This window comes from Atractosteus spatula, chromosome 21, assembly GCF_055471065.1.
Source record: "Atractosteus spatula isolate fAtrSpa1 chromosome 21, fAtrSpa1.hap1, whole genome shotgun sequence".
NCBI lineage: Eukaryota > Metazoa > Chordata > Actinopteri > Semionotiformes > Lepisosteidae > Atractosteus > Atractosteus spatula.
Genome location: NC_142726.1, coordinates 13123165 through 13143627, shown reverse-complemented (window position 1 = coordinate 13143627; position 20463 = coordinate 13123165). Strand labels below are relative to the sequence as shown.

At 40.1% G+C, this 20463-nt stretch overlaps 1 protein-coding gene across 1 annotated transcript in view; it reads left to right on the top strand.

Moving 5' to 3' along the window:
* vac14 (vac14 homolog (S. cerevisiae)) overlaps positions 1–20463 on the top strand; it is a 48312-nt gene that overhangs the window by 21236 nt on the left and 6613 nt on the right. Inside the window, exons 13-16 of the mRNA XM_088939022.1 lie at positions 6274–6418; positions 10152–10284; positions 17149–17323; positions 17910–18028. Coding sequence (XP_088795148.1) covers positions 6274–6418; positions 10152–10284; positions 17149–17323; positions 17910–18028 — 572 coding nt within the window. The remainder of the gene's footprint in view (positions 1–6273; positions 6419–10151; positions 10285–17148; positions 17324–17909; positions 18029–20463) is intronic.

Here is a 20463-nt window from a genome sequence, read left to right as displayed (position 1 = left end):
GCTTATCATTTTTAATTCAGACACTTTAGAATGTTAACTTTATCTTTGCTATCTGAGACTTTGTGCCTGAAGGAGTATTGTTGCAAAATATTTTTTTTCCTTTAAGAGTCTCCAATTAAATGAACCACCAAATTTGGACTTATCTAAGCAAGTTTTTTATTTTCTTTAAGTGCAAGTTTCATTTCTCAGTTTTAGCTGTCATGCCCTGAGACCATGGGATTTGATTGCAAATTTGATTATTTGTCTGCTATGGTGAACCAGGCCTATTTTCATTGAAAGTGAAAGCCTTATATACTGAGGGCTTGGGGTTAGACAAGGAAACTTACTGTACAAATCAAAACTTGAAATATAATTACACTGGAAATGCACAGTACACTGTACTAAATCTTTGCAAGCAAAAATAGCCATGGATTGCATGCAATCTGGGATGGGTGGTTCCTTGTTTGAGAAAAAAATGACTGTGATTATGAAAAGCTAAAAATTGTGCATTCCATTGCGAATCTTCAGGGCCAGTGGATAGGGAGTGTCTTTTGAAACTAAGAAAAAAGAGCCGGTAAAAAAAAGAGTTCATTATTCATTAACAAAAAAGACAAGTCTATACTTTTTTTTTTAATTTGAAATAACTACATCTGTTTATTTCATGGACAAATACACAGAAATAGTCATTTTGTGTTGAAGAACATCCTTTTAGTAAATGTAAGCAGGAAGACTGTATTTGAGATGTTATCTAAATGAGTCTGTAGCATTTAATTTGTGCTGTATAAGAAATTATTTACAGCATTGTAAATGATAGGTATTTTTCTCTGGGTGTCAAACACCTGTAAGAATCTTGACTCAGCTTTGAGGAAAATTCCCAGACACAAGAAGAAATATTAGAAACAGCAGGTGCTGCAGGTAGATCTTTCTGTGAGCATTTTTTTAATGTACCTGACTGGAATTTAATACAAACTTAAGGTGTTGGAAAGATTGAATAATTTCACAGAAATAATGTTTCTCAGCTGTAACAGTTTATGTGCATTCTAATTAATGGAAATCTGAAAACAAGACTTTGCTTTTCAAAAGAGTAGTGGTCAAAAACCCTTTTGCTGTGCTGTCAGATCTTATGCCAGATTTTAAGTTCTTAAAAAAGGTGAATAAGAAAATAAACAGATTCAAGGGTGTGCTGTATAAAAAAAATATTTGTATTGTTTATAATAATAACAATAACACTCACTGTATATAGTGTTTTTCTGGACGCTCCGCTCAAAGCTCTGTCCAGGTAATTGAGACTCCTCTCCAACACCAATGTGCAGCACTTACCTGTTTTAGGCCTGTGCCTGTTTCTGCTCTTTAAAGTAACTCCCATATGAGAAAAACAGTCCATCTGATAAGATTTACCACGTCAACTGTCTCATTATTTTGCACTGAGAGTTATTGAAAGAACGCCGAACAAGCATGGAGAAGTTGACATCCAGGAAACAGTACCGGAGGTGATGCTTTATCATGGTATGGACAGGGTTCAGTAGGATAAAGCCTAATAATGGGAACGCCATCGAGCAGTGCTGATATTTACAATAAGACTACTGTATGTCTTAAGGGTATTCTGAGTAGATTAAGAACTTGCTAGCAGACGGTGGGGAATGGAGATAATCTTGTTGAAGAGATTGCAGGTGCTGAGGTATACTGTAGCTCAGAGTTAAACCGAACAGTTAAAAATGTTACATGCTGCAAAGTTGCTCTAACATACCTTCAGCTTCTTTTGCTGTAGTGCTGCAGTTTAGTCTTCAATTCGAAAGCCCCGAACTTCACTCTCTGGACATGTATGGAGGCATTACTCTGTGCTGTAAAAGTGTCATCACCCGCCCTTTGGTGGGGATGACGTGGATGACTTTTTATTGGTCTTAACTGCTGTTAAATCAGAGAGATCTGAGATTTAGAAACGAGTGCATCCCACAGCACGCCAGTAAGCAGCCAGGTCTCAGTCGAGTGCCTGCTCTGATGAGTTATGGGACAGGAAATTGATTGTATTCTACTGAGAGACATTTTGCCTTGGGATTAATTGTGGAGGAAGAGCAGGGAAGGTGTAACAGTTAGATGAGAAATTGTTTGGTTTTTTTCCTGTTTTGGGTTGATTAAGAAGGAAGCGATTTCATCTCGTGTAGAGATCCATTCCCAGGCACTGCAGCACGAAGTGAGGGTATAGCTCTGGAGTTTTTGCTGGAGACTCTGCAAATAATTGATGCCCTTCTTTAGGGTACGGCTTTGTTTGTAGATGAGCTTGATGAGGTGTACAAGATTGGGATAAGAGGAGATGAGGATCTCCTTTCAGGACGTTGCAGGGTCACTTCCAGGATCCCAAGGGACTAGATTAGATTCTGTCTTGTTGGCCGAAGGGAATTGCGGTTCATCTTCCATCTTTCATGTGGGAGGGACAGCTGACTAACCTAGCAGTCTCCCAGGCAGCAAGAAATCACATCTTCAGAGCTGCAGAGAGAATTGGTTATTTCAGAATGGCTTATGTAAGAATCTTCTGTTTTTCCCATAAGATCCATTGAGGATTTCCTGTGCATCAGGCAAGCTCTAAATGTTAAAAAAGCAAAGGGAAAAAAGGACCTGAGGGAGATGTTAAAATATTAATTTCTATTTCTTTTGTTATTACAGATATTGTTATCAGTACTTAAAGCTTTGAATTAATCTGTTCTTTCAGATTCTTATCGCTTTTCTTTCTTTGTTTCTTCTGGGATGTGATAATTACAGTTACACTTGATGACAAGTAGTTATAATTGTAACACTTCACACATTAGATTTAAGTTGTAATTTCATTCACAATACCATAGCCGGAAAAAAAAGACTTGTAACTAAACTGAAATTATTCAGAGCTAAAGGCTTGAATATTTCACACCACTTGCATGTGAATTTCTCCGTTTCCTTTCGTTTTCCACTTACAGTATTTTGCCGGTATTTAAACTGGACTTTATTACAAAACCTGGATTTCTACCACGTGGCATGGGGCAGCTCACGTTTAGCAAGGATAGACTGTTCATCTTGAAAAGTAATTGTGATGTAGGAGGCTTTTCACGAGACAGCCTCCAATTAGCAGACGGGAAGTATAAAAAAAAGAAAAATGATGGACTGTATCTTCTCTGCAGTGATCTTCCAGAGGAGACGTACACTGCGGCTGCCCTCCCACAGCTGGCACCTAAACAAGGGAAGCAGGCTGCTCTGCACCTAACAGCTGGGGCCAAGCGTGTGCTAATTCACAGCTTAGCTAGGGGGCCAGGCAACAGGGGCAGTAGCAGGGGTAGGCTTTGTCCAATACTGCGGAGAAAAAGGGATTGTGGGCCTGGTGTAGGGATCACAACTTGTATTTAAGGAAAAAAAGATAGAAACTTTAATGGCAAGATCAGTGAAGTGGGAATCAGAATAGTGTTTTGTTTTCCTGGCTACATTCTTGGAGGGAACTGTGTTGTGAACACCCAGAGTTTGCACCGTCAAAATTCCTTTTCTGCACAGGAACTCATATGCTTTAATATAACTCTGCCTACAGTAAATCTACATTTACATCTACAAAATACACATCTGATGACCCCATATGTCCTGGGTCTATTTATTTACTCAGTGAGTGTAGCCTTTTTTGAAAAGCTTTTCATGGCCGTGAGGACAGACTGTGTGACGCTTTGTATCCCAGCTCCTCCAGCTGAGTAACACATGGCTAATCTACGTCACCAATAAGATCGCACCCAGAATGTGTGATGGAGATCAGAATAACACAGTGAGGGGCTAAACTGCTGGAAGGTAAATATGAGTCACCACAGCAGCTTCTTCACCTGAAGACACTCTCCTCTCCTGTTTGTAGGACAGCACTCAAGCTATTGCGCAGTTGGCAGTGTTATGCCTTTTCACTTATTGCTTTTGGGTGTGCAATTGCTCAGTCCCATTCAAGCAGATACATCAGATTAAAAAAATACAGTGTTTCAAAAGACTGGAGGAAACATGACATTTACAGTTATTTTTATATAGGTTTTGTATTTTTCTTGTATTCCAATATTAAAAGATTTAAGCTCTCTGTGCAACTTAAAGCATTTTGTGTTCTTAATGCCACTGATTTTAGAGATTCTTTCTTTAGTTAAGCAGTAAAGAAGTTTGCCTCGAGCGCTGGCTTCATATCTTGCCTTTGATACAGCATGGAGATCATTTATGCATGAGCTGTCTGACTTGTAGAGCATCCTTAGTCATTGTTCGTTATATAGTATAACTTTGTTTTCTGGGCTACAAGGGTTCATTTTTAGGCAACTACCAATTTTATATACTATACTTGAATTTATCCCAGTAACATTCCCCAGGACATACCGAATTATAAAGTCAAATGACTGCCTCTATGTTACAGTCCACCTTCTGATTGGGAATTTCAATATTTATTCCCAGTTCTAGTATGATTTCCCAGGATTTCTTTGCTTTCCTGCATTTCAGAACCCTGGGATTGTATTTACGGCATGTATCCGGACAGACTGGGAATGACATTACGAGGCTTAACCCTGCTGCAACAGACACGGTCGCAGGCCAAAAGGAAGCTGTCGGGTTCCTGAACGTGCAGTTCATTCAAAACAAGATCGTTTCTGTTCTCTGTTGCTCTTCACTGGTAGAAAATGTAAATAAGTAGTAGGAAGATGTCAGGGAGTGGCTCAACACACAGTAGCCTGGGAAGATATGAAACAGAGGATAATGAACCCACCGTGCCTGCTGTAAACAGGAAGTGGCCACACCATAAAACAGACATTGTGAGATGGGCTTTTCACATGACATCTCTCAACCATGAGGGGATCACATGATTCCCTCCTCTGTAAGTCTTGGGATTGATAGACAGAATTGTACTGTAGTTAGGTTTATACAGTATTGGGTAAGTCATGAGTCATACATGTGTGCCATCGCAATTCAGTAAGTGTGCTTTTCAGGAGAGCAGCAAACACTGGCCTGTGGACCAGGGGCATGTTCTTGAACAGCCCTGCCTGGTCTGGATGAGATGCTCTGAGGAGAGTGGGTGTAGTGATGACAGTGTTGTGTGCCTTGCAGTTACAATCTTAAACTTCTGTGTTTTCATTTATGCCAAAGCAAATGCTGCAGGGGCAACAATTTTTCCCCACTTAGCATTTGAATGTGTTGGATTTCCAAACAATTTGGAATTTGGAAAGATTGGCATTAGTAGCAGTTTTTAGTCAATGTATATACTTCACATTTATGTTTTTAAACTAGTGGGTACGTACAGTATTGTGTTTAAAAACCTTCCCTAGAGATTTAACTGACTCATTTGAGTTTTGTGGCTGGAACCTCACAAGTTCTATCTGCAGTGTGATGTCCCTTTCAGAAAAAATCAGGCTACTTTCGAGGGAATGACGCTGTGTTTGTGTTTATTTTTCTGTCGGGGGTGTTGTTTGTGTGGGGTTTGAGAAAGGCCTGACTGAAGGGGGCGAGGGAATGTCGAAGTGTCTTCCCCAGAGTTTGCAAACTTCATTCACTGAGGAAATGGCTGAGTGAAAGGTCACTCATGTTTTCATTGACAGGGCCCTGGAGCTGAGAATAGAAAGGGCTGACTGATCGTGGGAATGGGGATGGAGAGGGGCTGAGTGGGGCTCCTGTATGCTTCCTCTGCAGGGCTGAGGAAGGGAGCTGGTTTTTCTGCACTCCTGATCTGAGCACTGTCTGCACCTCCACTGTTGTACCATTCTGGGACTTCCCGTACTGAATCCATCATGCAAGTCCCTTTGGTAGTGGAAGGTGCTGTAATTTGCCATGTTTTTTTTAAAAAACCCGTCCAAAATTAAAGTTGGTATGCTATTCTTAACTGATTAGTTGATAGAGGAAATCTTTGAAAGATATGTTATTTTGACAGTGGTAATTTGGTCCCCTAGCTATGAGTTCAGTACAGGGCTTGAGTCTGTTTGTTCGAAAGTTAGATTAATTTATTTGGATGACACTCTTATCCAGAGCAATTTAAATGTGTACCCATTTATACAGCTGGGCATTTTACTGGAGCAATCTGAGAGCTGTACTTGGTTCAGGAGTGCTTGAACCCTCCTTGTGCTTGAATCCCCTTCCATTCAGTCATCACTGCAAGTCCACACTGCTGCCTGTAGCTCATGGAAGTGTTTGTTTTTATTTAAAATTATTTAATTTGGAGGGGGGATAAGACGACACGCAACATTGTCCCTACTCCAGAGCCGTGGGCCAGCGGGTTTTTGGATGAATGAAGAGATCGCACGCTGTTCTCTCCCGCTGACCCCATCCTTTTGTTCCCAGGTCATTCTCAAGGACCTGGAGGTTCTGGCTGAGATCGCCTCCTCCCCCGCTGGTCAGACAGACGCTCCAGGGTCATGTGACAATGCCGAGAGCAAAGCAGAGCTCCAGGTCCCTGCATCAGCCAAGACTGTCCAGCCAGGTGTGGGTGAGTGTGTACCTCTGCCCTTCTGACGCTGACAGCAGAGGCCAGCCTTTCTCTTTCACATCTTTCTAATAATAGGTAACAGCTCAGCTGTGTATCAGAGTGATGGCTCCCTCTTATACTTTGAAATCTTTCATCTTAAACTTCAGTTGCTCTGCAATATTCATAGCACAACTGGTTAGTAAGATACTTTAAGAATGCATTTTTGGATTTTCCTTTCTGGACAGTTTTTTTTCTTTTGTTTTTTTCTGTGCATGATTATCAGGTCTATACCTTTAAGCATTCATGATTAGGCTTTATATAAATACCATCATCTGATTTATACAACAGTACAGGATGATTGAATGAAAGGTCATTTACCCCCCTAAATGACAAAGCCTTTAACCTTTTGACCCCTTACTTGATTTGTAGCTCTGGACCTTCAGACAGTGCTATGAACTAACCCTTGACCAGGCATAAATACGGGAGAATTTGGAATACTACAGTATGTGGGAGTAAGTTTAGAACCATAAACACTTGATGCAAAAGGTTGTAGAAACAATCTACCCTGTCCTGCTCTGGAAACCAGTACTCTGGCATCCTTCAAGATGTGGCTGGAGAAGATCCATGGATAAATTAAGCACTAATGACCAAACAGGCATGACTGGACGAATGGCCTCCCCTTGTATGCAACCTTTCTTATGTTCTAGGTAACAAACACTCTCTTTTCTGTGTCTTTGTTTGGGGCCCTAGTGGGGATTTCTGATTACTCTACTTTCAAGGGCATGTGGATTAATGCTGTTTCTTGATCTCACCCACTGAATCAGCGACTCTTAGTCTAAAGCAATTGTGCCATGATTAACATATTTTTCATTGCTTGTTTCGATATATATATTCATGTGTCTCTCTCTGGAGTCCCTTTCCTCCCTGTCTGTTCCCATTTCCTTTGTTGCTCCCCCTTCTCCTCTCATTGTCTCTAATTGGATTTATTGCCTTTTCCTGTTTCTTTGGGGGCTTTGCATTGGGGCTCCTCAGCTCTGGTTCACTCTCAGGTCGTCAGGATTTACTCCTCTCATGAGGAGGACACTGTTACTGAAAGAAGTTGAAACAATTATCATCCACTTCTTCCATTTGGTTTTAAAGAAAATGTGAATAACGGTATCTGTCACCCTGTACACGGGTGTTATTTCACGATATTCCTGACAGAGGCACAGGAAGGCCAGAGGGCTTTTCGATCAACATTGCAATCATAGCAAACGTCCATCAGAATATGTTTTCACAACCTCCCGATACCCTCATTGACCACAGCATTTTTAAAAATAATTTGAATGAATGTGTTAGGTGGAGCTGACATACCACAGCACACAAACACCACTCATCTCAGTGCCTTGTCTCGAGACTTGTAATCTGCCATTGTGTAGATATTAGTCTAGATGTGGAAGTGCATGCTGATGGCCCCCCATTCCCAGCAGTTGTCATGACGACGTACTCCCTTCCTCCTTGGCCCCAGAGCACTCTGGGATGCGTGTGTGCGCTGGATGGAATGATAAACGGTGCATTGTGTGGCACAGAGGAGAGGAAGCTGCTTATTGTCATGGAAATGACTGCCCATGTTTCTCTGAAATGGATCAAATCACTCTTTGGCTCACCAGGAGACTGCGAAGTAGCTTTTTCCTCAGAAGGTTTGTCTTGTGAGGCAGAGAGGTCGACGAAAGAGAGAAAGAAAATACTGTCTTCAGTTTAGCCACTCACTGTGTGACCTCCTTGACCTTGCTGAAGTCAGTAATAAAATAAGGAGCAGGAGGGTATTAAAATATATTACCCAACTCCACAGAATGTCTGCAAATGTAACCACCATTTTCCTTTAAATAAAAAATATGTTTAAGTATTATTGTATAAACATTTACTTTTCAAACAGAGCTAGTGTTCAGCAGCGTCTGGAGTGAAGCAGTTTGAAGTGTAAGGTGATAGGTGTTACAGAAACAGAACAGAAACTAATTGAAAATTTCCACAGGCCACAGATTCCTTTTATAGGCATAGCATGGGTTGCCTGCAACAGGGCACACAGAGTCAGATTTCATTTTATAGCCAAGTTCTGTTCTGCACATCTGGCAACAGCGGCCTGCTTGCCTGTGATGCTGATGGGCAGATGGAGATGTTGTAAAACATCAGAGGGGAACAAAGGTCAAGAAAATCCCACCTTGACCCATGGCCCTCGGCCCATCTTGAGTCTGTCTGTTCTTAAACACTTTGGTGAGAAATTAAGAACACTCATCTTTTGCTTCATAGAGGAAATCCCATGTTGGTAAGTATTTCGAAAAGAAACAATGGGCCCAAGTTTTAAAAATAGAAAAGCCTAATCTAATATGTAGTGGAAGAGAGACTGTATGTTTACATGCTCTACATAACTGGGTCACTGCGTGCAGCAATTTAAAGTTATTTTCATACCAAAAGGTCATTTTCTGAATAACTTAACAATTGATAAGTATTGAGCTCAAAAGAAAAGTTCTCAAGCATTAGTGAATTGTATCTGTGCTGGACAACTTTTAAAATGTCCATGAGCATTTGTTAGAACGTGTAAACTTTCATGGTAGCATTCCTGCATCTTAGGAAAAGACACAGAGAGGCTTGGATCAGTGATCATTCAGCCCAGCTATAACTTGGTTTTGATGCATACCGTCTTGTTGAATGCAGGGAAAAGAAGTACATGACTGCAGTTTGCTATGTCTTTTCCTCTTCTGAGTATGTAGAGGAAAGGACTTTTGTATTTTTCTTTGACTCCCTCTGTCCCCTCAAGGCTGCCTTTCCCCAGTGTTGGGATTTCAAATGCATCTTTTCTCACCTTTGACCCACAAAGATGTTTTCCAGTCCCCAGGGAAAGCTTCCAAGTCCTTTTTTTTCCACATTAAACAGATTCCCAGAAATTCCTGCAGCCCTCTGTCGCTGGGATTTCAGAGAGGACCAGACCCCAGCTGTCTCTCGTTAGTGGGCGAGTAAGGAGTGTGCTGGGACAACAATGTGATTCAGAAGCCATTTATTTATTGGCATTCCTGTTTGGATTTAGAGATGAAAGCTAGGGCACATTATGGAATAGTGCACTGCAGATGTCTACAAAAAATCTCAAATACATTCTGTATGCATGCGTGTTTATGTGTATATACACAAAGGCAAATGTCTAGTCAGGAACAATGTCCATGTAATTCTTTTTCAATTTATTTTAACATTAATTTCAGGAATTATTATATATGGCATTTCCCTTTTAATTGCAGGGGCAGTTCTTTCATAAATACTGTTTCATAAATATAGTCACTGTCTCACATATGCCTAGAGATACAGTAATGTATCCTTGTGAGACTTTTTTACTGCTGTCCACAGTCTGCTCCAGTTCATAGGTCGTATTTTAAAATGATCATACAATCAAGTAATTAATAAGTCAATAAGTGAGTCCTGTTTATCTGCAGTTACTAATTTTATCTTCTTATTAGTTATTACATTAGTGATGTTGTAACACAAAATTAAAGGCTTGTATGCTCCTGAGCCATTATACACACATCTGGTCTGCCTTTTGCTTTGACATCATTGTAGAAAGATTGAGACTTGAAGGATTTAAATCCGTTTCAGCCCAAATCGGTTTCTTGCTCTTGGTGATTGTATTGTACTACAGTGATGATGTTCTACAAGGTCCCCATTTTATGTCATTGGAGGTACTGATAAAAGTTCCAGTGTATCTGACATCTATCCTGGTCCTGTGCTGCAGGTTTGAAAGGTACAGATTGTTCCCCCTCCACCCCCAGCATGAACTCTTACTTCTACAAGTTCATGATCAACCTGCTCAACAGATTCAGCATGGAGAGGAAACTACTGGAGATCAGGGGTGCCTTCATTATCAGGTAGGACATGCTGTTAGCACAACATCAGCTGAGGCTTATTAATACCATGAATATAATAACCTTAGTTATTGACATACAATTTGAGACTTTTGTGATTTCGAACTATTAGATTATCTGACTGTGTTGCATTTTCCCACTGCGATGCTCTGTTCAACAACCAGGAAGCACATGGTTTCCTGACCAGTCACTATGACTCTCCTTTGCATCTGAATACTGATGCTGTAGAATGTTTCACAGGTGACATAGTGACCTCCACATTCAGGAGAGTGTTTTTCATTGCTTGCATCTGATATTGCGAAACACCGTTAATACTGTACAGGTGCAAACAAGTAATATGATCCTGTTAATATTTGTTTTTTCTGATATAATATTATATGAATGAAATCCTTACACTTATATACAGTAAGTGCTTTTCTGGTCACACCACTCAAACCACTTTACAGGTAATGGGGTTTCCCCTTCTCCACCATCACAGTATACACTGAACATAAACACTACACAGAAAGGAAATAAAGTGAAGGTAATGTACAGTATGTTCAAAAAAACATTGACCGCTAACACCTTTTATTTCCACTTCTCCATACTTAGGTTGGGTTATCAGACAGATACATGTTACGCAATTACCTTCCATTCTTGGATCAGCCATGGCACACGTTACAACTTTGCATATTGTAATATTTAGAAAATAAGTGGAATTTCAGTGTTTTCAAAGGTAATAGTCAGAAAGTAAGCTGCCTGAAACAAAAAAGTAGTATTTTTGAAAAATGGGACAATGTATTACTATATTGGACTTTATAATTAATTTTTCTTTAATATATCTAAAGAAATATTAATCAGAAACATGGGTGATTTGTATTTGATTTCTTTAACAAAGCAACATTACAGTCCTTGAGATGTAGGTTATAAAACATTTTACGTCTATATATATGACTTGTCATTGCCTTTGGTGTAGCTCCTATTTAAATGCACTGGAAATTAATCTACCTTACATGCAGAATAAAACGTATATTTCATTTGCTCTTGTTGTTCAATGTCTGACGTTCTGGGGGATAAAAGTCTGCTCAGTGTGGTTTTTCACTTCTGTTACATTTTCTTGTAATTGATGTCTGATCACCACAGAATTATTAATAATAACATATTTAAAGAAATTTTAATTAACTCTTAATATACAATTGCATTATAATTCTACCATTAATATGATATTGCATTATAATTATAATAATTCCCTTTTAGCTTGGCAGATAGAGGACTACCTGTGCCGGGTGGTGTGCCTGAAAATACATTCCTGTTTGGCCTGTACTTCTAGGTATATTAAGTCATGAGAAAACCCTTGCAATTCATGGATTTGTAGTTCTTGGTTTTGAATATTCAATACAATTCATTCTCTTCCCCCAGCTGCATAACGACACTTTGTTACTGCGCTCTAATGAAATTTTAACATTCAGTACATTACAGTATTTCAGCATTAATCTAGACTCTTAATCATGGCAACTAAAAGAGAATGGAACAATAGTGCAGCGAGTGGATGACAGGCTAAAAGGGAAAGAAGTGATGATGTTGAGCATGAAAGTTGAATTATTGAGCAAGCTTGCTGTGAACTCATTGCACTCGTTCTGTAGGTACAGTGCACAACTTAAGAGTCTATTTCATTAAGCAGAAGAAGAAAACATAAAGAATGGTACGTTAAATGCAAGTCTAGTGAAAGACTTTTAGTTTTGTGTATTTTGCATTTGCAATAAACTTCCAATTATAGCAAATATACATATTGATCGCTTGTTTATTTTTTTATTACATAGTTATTATACCAAAAATGTGGTTGGTTTTGTGTCTGTAGCCAATCCCCCTTATTACTGTTAGATTATGGTATTTGCAAGGTTGTTCATTCCCTACAATATCTCTCTAGTGTGTACATAGCAAATAATGAATCATTTTGCTATAAGCCAGTTGAATTCTATTGAATATTGAATTGGTGCTTGAAACTCAGACCTGTTTATCATGCATCAGGATTGCCACACTGCAGTTACCACACTGTTCCTACCATGTCTCAGATTTAAAACGCTCTGTGAAGTCGTTCCAACCTTTTATTCTTTTATAACTGAGCACATATTTTGTTGGGTGCTTTTCCTTTGCATTGCAAGGACCAAATAAAAGGGGGCTATGACCCCTCTCCCATTAGGAATAAATAATCCCACAAGGTCCTGTGGCAGGGTGTCATAAACGGGTCCGCTGGTAAATATTTCTGCTGTGATGTCTGGTTTCCATTGAAAAGAAGGGAGCTAAAGTATGACTGTAAAAGAAAAAAATGAATTTTTTTGTGACTTTTCAAGAGTTCTTAAATGGGAACATTAACCGCATGTTGCATTACTTTCCTATTGGAGTTTGGGTGCTGAAACACATCTGTAGTAGAGAGATATTCTGCCAAGTATGTTTGGAATGAGTGCAATGGTGGACGCTGACTCGCAACTGGGATGCACACTGGGGCTCCTCAAGGGGCAGGTTCTCTTCCCCAGATGTTTTCCTTCAACATCGCCATGGCAACTGCATCAGGCCTGTGGATCAGCCGTATTCAGAGAGAGTCAATACACATCCGTCCTGGGGGAAAAAAGCTTGTGTCAGGAGAGAAGAGCTGTGAAATGGCAGGGTGTTATTTCTTATAAGAATAAAACGCACCCCGCTTTGTGATCTCAAATGATAAAATTGTGAATTTTTAGATTTTAAGTGTTGTATAGAGTCAGTGTAGATGCATTTCGTTTGTTAAAAAAAGCATACGTTCTTTTCTGTTTGGTTCCTTATCTGTGCATGTGGGAAGGACTGAGGCTCCTAGCAGTCATTTAACTATGATTAGAAGGATTTCCAGCAGAAGTGGCTGCCTTTTGCCTTTGGTGGACACAGTCAACATCAAGTCCCAGTTAAAATACTGGACTTTTGGTGGATCGGTAGCAATAGTTTATATTCCCATTTTTACTGTCTCTTAACATTCAGGTGGCATGGTGGTATGGTAGGTGCGACTGCATCACAGCTCCTAGTTCTTCTGGGTTGATTCTGGGCTGGAGTTTGCACGTCTTCCCTCTGTCCACTTTAGTTTTCTCCTGGAGTTCCAGTTTCCTCTTCCCTCCCACAGGTCTGCAGGTTAGGTTCAATTGGCTATACTAAATTGTCCCTCCAGGCTTTGAAAGGTTTCCCATTAGTTGACCGAACTACAGCTTGAAATGCCGTGTAACCATCACCCGTGGCACATGTGATAGGACGTTTCCTGTTTCAGTCCTCCCTTGTGAAGAAAGTGCAAAGTGATCCCTTCCTTTGTGGGAGGACGAGGCCGTCAGCTATACGTCTGTATGCTCGGGTCCCCTGTTTCTAACTGTTTCAGTCACAGTGAAGAAACACAGTGCCACCCTGTCCCTGGCATTAGTCCTTGATGGAGCTGTGAAGAGATGCCAGACTACTGCCCTCAGTAGTAACGGGCAGCATAGTAGAGCTGATACACTGAAACAGCTGAAGTGCACATTTAATAGTAGTGAGATCATTTATATGGGCATTGTTTTTTTAAAACTATGAGAATATTTCCTTAACACTTGTGGCGTACATATAATTAATGCAGTATTTAAGAAGGTTATTAAAGACAGCTTTTCCTTCCATTCATTTTTTTCTGGTGACATTTTCCATGTGTTTCTAAATAAAGCACCTGCTGTCAAGGTTATGCTTTAAAATGTAATTTGAAACAGGAGATACATCTGTTAATGAGAGATTTAATTGGAAGTTTTACTGGCAGCAAGAGAGCCATTTTACTCTGAAACCCCCATAGACTGTTAAGCAAATCAGAGCACAGTTTTACTTTAGTGTCATGTAGGTTTAGACAGTCTTCTCTGGTACAGAATTAAGTTATTTTGACTTTCCAGTTTTAACCCACAGAACTTTTAATTAGTTGTTTTGCGTGTGTTTAAAAAACTTTATTTTTTTTTATTTTTTTAAACGCTATCTTCTATTTTAATTGTCTGAGCAAACCACATCTTTTAAATCAAATAGTCACTTTTCTAAATTTCAAAAATACATTTGTTGTTTTCTCTAGGCATGCCACATGTGTTTTTTATATACAGTATATACTGTATGAATTACTCTGAAATATGTTGGGACTGTTTCTTGGACATTATGTCCTGTAGTATTTTTTTTTTTAATTTAGGCTCTCACTCCTTGCTCCTTACTCCTCACTCCTTTAGGCTCTCACTCCTTACTGTGATAAGGAAGACGTCTTTAAAGAGTTTATTCTTTATAGGAGTTCCGAAAGCATCTTTTTTGGCTTGTTATGGAGGTCACCAAGTGCATCAGGGATATTGTACAAGGCTGTAGCAGTGTTTTCGTTCTGTAATAGTAGTTACAACAACAGTCCTCTCCTTCAGCTGGGCAAAAGGACAGATGTAGGTCTCAGGTTACAGGCCCAGAAACTTTCAGGCCTAAACGACTTTTGTACAAGAAAACAAATCAATTTCAGTAGATTTTTGTCTTACATCAAAGAATCCACTACTGTACACGGATATCTTGAAGAGAGGTGTGCTGTTCAGATCTAGTATCTGTTGGGTCTGTCTCTCTGAAGGTTTCTTGGGCATTCAGGTTCATGGAACACAATCACTTGACAGCACTGACTGACAAACTGCTTGATATGGCTACTAAGTGTCTCGAAAGGACTATCAGTTTTCTGATGGTTATAAAATTGTGGGAAATAATCTGTCCACAGGGACACTGAATTCCTCTTGACAGATGGTGCCCTTCAATTAGTACTAATGGTTGTTTCATGCCTTTGTGCTCCTTGAGTATTTGAAAAGCATGAAATAATTATTCTTACATATTTAGGATGAATCTAGAAACTAGTCTTCATTAAGAATATTTGTAACAACTGTATTTCAAAAACATAAATGAAGAATTAGAAAAATATTCCTTTGAAAACCTCTGTTTTACTGTGAAATTACATGCTGTTCTATTATACTCTTGCAAATATAAGGATTTTTAAATTGATGTATGGTGGGTGTCACTTATTTGTAGCTCCAGTTACGAGGGATTTAAATTGTTTTTAGTGGACAGGGCATATTGAGAAATACTGGGTCTTGCAGTACTGCAAGGGACCACCTCTCTTACTAGTTTATTTCAGAGTGAAGGCCAAAACATAAAGGTAAATGTTGGGGAAAAAACCTTTAGTAACCTCTGACCTTCAACACTCTAGCACTCATATGTGTTTGTCTCTTCCTTTTTTTGCTTTAAAGGTTGATCACTGCCTTACCATTATCTTTGTAATCCTGTGGCAAGAGGATGTAGGTTTCTGTGTGCAGCAAGGAGACTAGAAGCGCTTTTATAGACAAAGGGCTGCAACACAGAGGGAACATATGAGAAAATGTTGAGGGTTGTTAAGAGTACATTTTGATTCTGTCTAAGACATCACCCCGGAGCAGGCAGTGTAGGCGAAAACAAAGATAACGTAAGCTGTAGCATCTCTTACTTGTTGCCTACAAGTCCTTGGAGGACTGTCACAGCACATTTGTTGATAACGGAGAGTGGAGAAGAGATGAATAGGTGTGCAGTTGATGTCTGTAAGAAGGAGAGGCAATGATGAGAGCCCTAGAGAGCCGCAGATGAGAGATCCTAGGGTGGAATGTGGGGGTGTACTGTATTTCACCCTGATGAAGCCTTCATTGCGCACAGAGCTATGGACTGTTCACCTACTAATAGGGAACGTGAGCTGGGATTAGACCTTCGGGAGACAGGTTAGTTTTACTCTACTGGTGAAGTGATGTTGCAATAGCTACTTAGTTGTCCAAAGTAGCAGAAAAAAAGAAACAAACTGCAGCACCAGAGAAATACAGTGGTTAAACATGGAATTTGCATATCCCTGAATCACTGGAAAATCTCTGGTTGACAGCAGCAGGGAAGGTTCTGGCTGTGTGTCACTCTGGCCTAATTTCTACTAGTTGTGTCTCGCCCCCCCACTTACCCACACGTTCTCAAGTCAAGAACAAAAAGCATGTATTAACGCGCTGGTTTGGCTGTACTTATGCCCACAGACACGGAAAAGGATGGGAGGGAGTTGCAGAAACCCATCATCGTCCTACACTGTTATCGTGACCTTTCATAACATGCACCTCTTGCCATTAACAAAACTACACTCAGGCTCCCACAAGTATATCACTAGCATCAGTGGGAGGCCAGCATGTGTAGGTGGCATTCATTCCACTTTGTTCGTACAAACGTCTAACGCCAGATTGTCCACTTTGCTGAAAATAACCCGCTTAAGCTATTTCTGCATTCAGAACATCCTGCAATCAGAAAGCATTACTGTTCGCTTGTCATTTATGTACAGTTATGGTCAGTCCTGCAATGACGGCAGTATCGCCCCCCAACTAAATAACCATTCCGTATGCTGAAGGCAAAGTAAAAAAGTTTGAAATACCTGAGCCGTCGACATGTGGGAAGTCCAATGGTTTATTTAACTTATGAAGGTACAGCAGGAGTGTGAGGCCCAGCTACTCCAGTAATGGAAGAATGCATTGCACTAGTCAATAAGCACAAATTCATATTTCTGAAAGATTCCCTGAAGAGATGCGTCAGTGAAACTGTGGTGGGCTGTTGCTGTCCCCTTGTTGTGAATTGCCTAATTCTTGGTCCAGATGATCTTCATTGACCCTTCTAACTCTTCATCCTAAGATGAAGAACCTCTCGGTTGCTGTCAGCTGGATTTACCAAAGCTGCTGCTGATCTGAATGCCTTTGTAGGGCAGCAGCGTGATGGAGTTTGTCAGCAAGAGAGCGAAGGCTGCAGGCTGAGTTATGTGAGGGAGGCAGTCTGGCTCTGCTGACTTGGCTCTTTGTTTTATCTTCCCAGGCAGCTGTGCCTCCTCTTGAATGCAGAGAATATTTTTCACTCCATGGCTGACATCCTTCTGAAAGAAGAAGACCTCAAGTTTGCATCTACTATGGTCCAGACCCTCAACACTATTCTTCTAACCTCCGCAGAACTCTTCCAGCTGCGCAACCAGCTCAAGGACCTTCACACACAGGTACACACACATCCAGGTTCTTTGCATGCAGATTCAACCTACTAACTGGTTATAAGTGTAGCACAATCCTTGCCACATCTTTAAAAGTATACAGTCCACAGATGCTGCAGAAATCTCCTTATGTGCAGACCAGAAAAACATATTTTTGCATTTGAAGTAGAGCCTTTACCCTCTTCAGTAATTTCCCAGCTGTCATCTACCTGTACACTTGTATTGGGTAATTTCAGCTCTGCACTTTCAGAAAACTATTTTGTGTTATTAAAATAGAAATTTCTTGCTCTTTCTATATGCAAGTAAAGAACTGTTCATAACCTTGTTTCCGTCCTGCACTTATATAATTACAAGCCTTCTATTGCCAATATGCTGATACTTCAAAACCTCATGTGATACATGAAAACCAAATTTTACAGGAATTAATTTTAAGTGGTGAAACATCTTGTGCCTTGCTGTCCCCCCACTTGTGTTTGACTTTGTTGTGCTCATGGTCACTGTCCCAGGGTGCAGAGCAGCTGGTGCATACATGCTGCTGTGACTTGGTATAGCTCTTGGTTGCTCTCTCATTGTGGGTGTGCATTTGTTCCCCCAGGAGAGCTGCACCCTGTTCTGCTGTCTGTACCGGTCCTGGTGTCACAACCCAGTTGCTACCGTCTCCCTCTGCTTCCTGACACAAAACTACAAGCACGCCTATGATCTCATCCAGAAGTTGTATCCTCTTGAGTTGAGTTGGGTCTACAAGATGAGACAAAAAACGCTTTTCACAGGGTTACTGCAGGAATTTGGTATATTGAACATTAAACAGCTCTTCAGCTATGTGCTGAAAGGCCATAAAAAACCATAAGTTAATGCAGAATCTTAGGCAGAAAATGAATTTATTGTGAAACTATTGGGTATAGTTTAATGCCTGCCTCAATGTCAAAACATAGCATTGGAAATTCCAACACTTTAAATAACCATGTACTGTATGCAGAGCAGCATTATTGTTGGATTTCGAATACACTATGACCTCTCTCTTGTTTGCAGAGCAACATCCTGCACGCTAAGAATGAAGTCTGCCTTGTCAGCACTTTGGCTGCGTGTGTGTGTGTGAAGTTTGGTGAGGTTAGATATGACTCCACTTGCTTACCTTTAAGGCAGGATTTCAGATTAAGGTGGCAAAATGCTTTTGTCCCCATTTCTAGTGCTTGTGCATCGCCATTGTAATTAAAGGGTACTCCCTTTACCCCTTGCTGCGATCAATGAATACCTAACGCAGAAGGCTTCACAATTTTGCTTACAGGATTGATTGATTTGTACTTCTCAGAACAGCTGGAGACTATGGCATTTAAAACTAGGCAGGATTCAAACATGGGATTTAGATAAAATACATCCCCTAAAACACTTTACTAAATAAGGAGAAAAATGCTTGCCTTTCTTATATCTATTTTTTAAAAATAAGAAGCAACCTAAATAGGAGTGGACTGGTTCATTATCATTCCCGAGCAAGATTAAATACAACTAACATCCAGGGTGAAATGTTTTTCAAGGGCTCTGAAGGTTTCAAGTGTTCTTATTTCTCTGATTGTTTGTTCTGCGTTTCTCTTTTGAGAATGAGAGGTGTGTTACTCTGAAATAGCTTTGATCAAACCGTCACCTATTGGTTGATGCACAGGCAGACGAATGTATTATTTTGGAAATGTTGGTGTGTTTGCTTTTCTTGATTGAACAGCAATGTTCCAAGGTATCGGTTACACTTGTCCAGAATGAACAGTTTCGAATGGCTCTGTGTCCTTCTGACCCTGACTTTACTGCATGGTTTGGAACACAAAAACATTTGCTGTATAATAAAGCAATCTGTGGTTCTTATGCTGATTTTAATCTCCCAGTTATAGCCTTTTCGCTATTGGAATATTTTCATGTAGCCAGCAGTTTCCTTCAGTACAAAAGCATATTGCATCCTTGCAGCATGATATTTGTCCAGAGACTTCTATTTCAAAGCCATTTTGTTAAGTTTTGACTTTACAGGTTTAAAATCTTAAAATCTCTGCCTTGCACGTCAGTGGTGAAAACAAAAAGAAGCTATTATCTGCCTCACCAAATAAAAGGCTGTACAGTTTTATATTTCTGTGGTGCTGGCACGATTCTGTGCAGTCTTCTACTCACACTGTCACAGTAAACTCACCAGCCACCCTGTTCCTCCTCACTTCTCCATTTATAGAAGCCAGAAGGAGCTGTTTATACATCATGAGGGGAGTGGCTCTGGCTGTCTGTTTCTACTCATCAGTGCATAGTCCCTTTATCCAACCAAAATAAAAGGGACAGCAATCTGAACTGAAAAACCAGGCCGCATTGGACCACTGTAATTATTGTTCTCTCTACAGCTGGGTTTCTGGATAAGTTGGGCGTGGATACAGTTCTTCAACATGGGATCAGATGTAGTGAAAGCTGAGTGTTGCCATAAATCAGTCAGGGAATGAGGTGTTATTAAGGTCAAGTTGGTTGTAGCTTTTATGTGGTGTGTCAGCCCATTTTGCTGGGACAGCATATTAGAAGCCCTGCTAAGAGTGAGGTGACCTCTGCAACCCCTTGAGAAACATTTAGGGAGAGGAGATCTGAAGGCTGTACTTTAATACTGAGACTGACTACTGACTGCAGCATCAAAAAACCTGTTTAAATAATTCAGATTGAGCAAATTTTAAATATTAATGAATGTGTTTTTTAATACTTCTTTCCTCCTCCTTTTATCTGTATTGTTTGCTTGTTTAGGGCATGGCAGCTTGAGAGATTTGCAGCTCCTTTCACATTAGCACTCCTGGCACAGCTGTGATGTACACACAGAGTTGGTATACTGTATGTTATGTTTATAAACATTGTGGAGGATAATGTACTGCTTTGGAAATGTTGCTAATGGACTCCACTGGGGACACTGTTGTTTGAGCATGGCAGGTGAAACTTGGTCATTATAGAGAGGAAGTTAGCTGTGCAGATTTCTAATGAGGATGCTTCAGTTTACTGTAGGGCTCATGGTACTGTAGATGTCTGGAATGTTAAATGTCAGCAGTGTTTTAAACTTTTTTTTTTTTCCAGAGCCCAGTAAGTCTCCTGAACATTCTTATTAATTTCTTTTGTTTTTAATGAAGCCTTTTTTCCAAAGCATTGTAGGT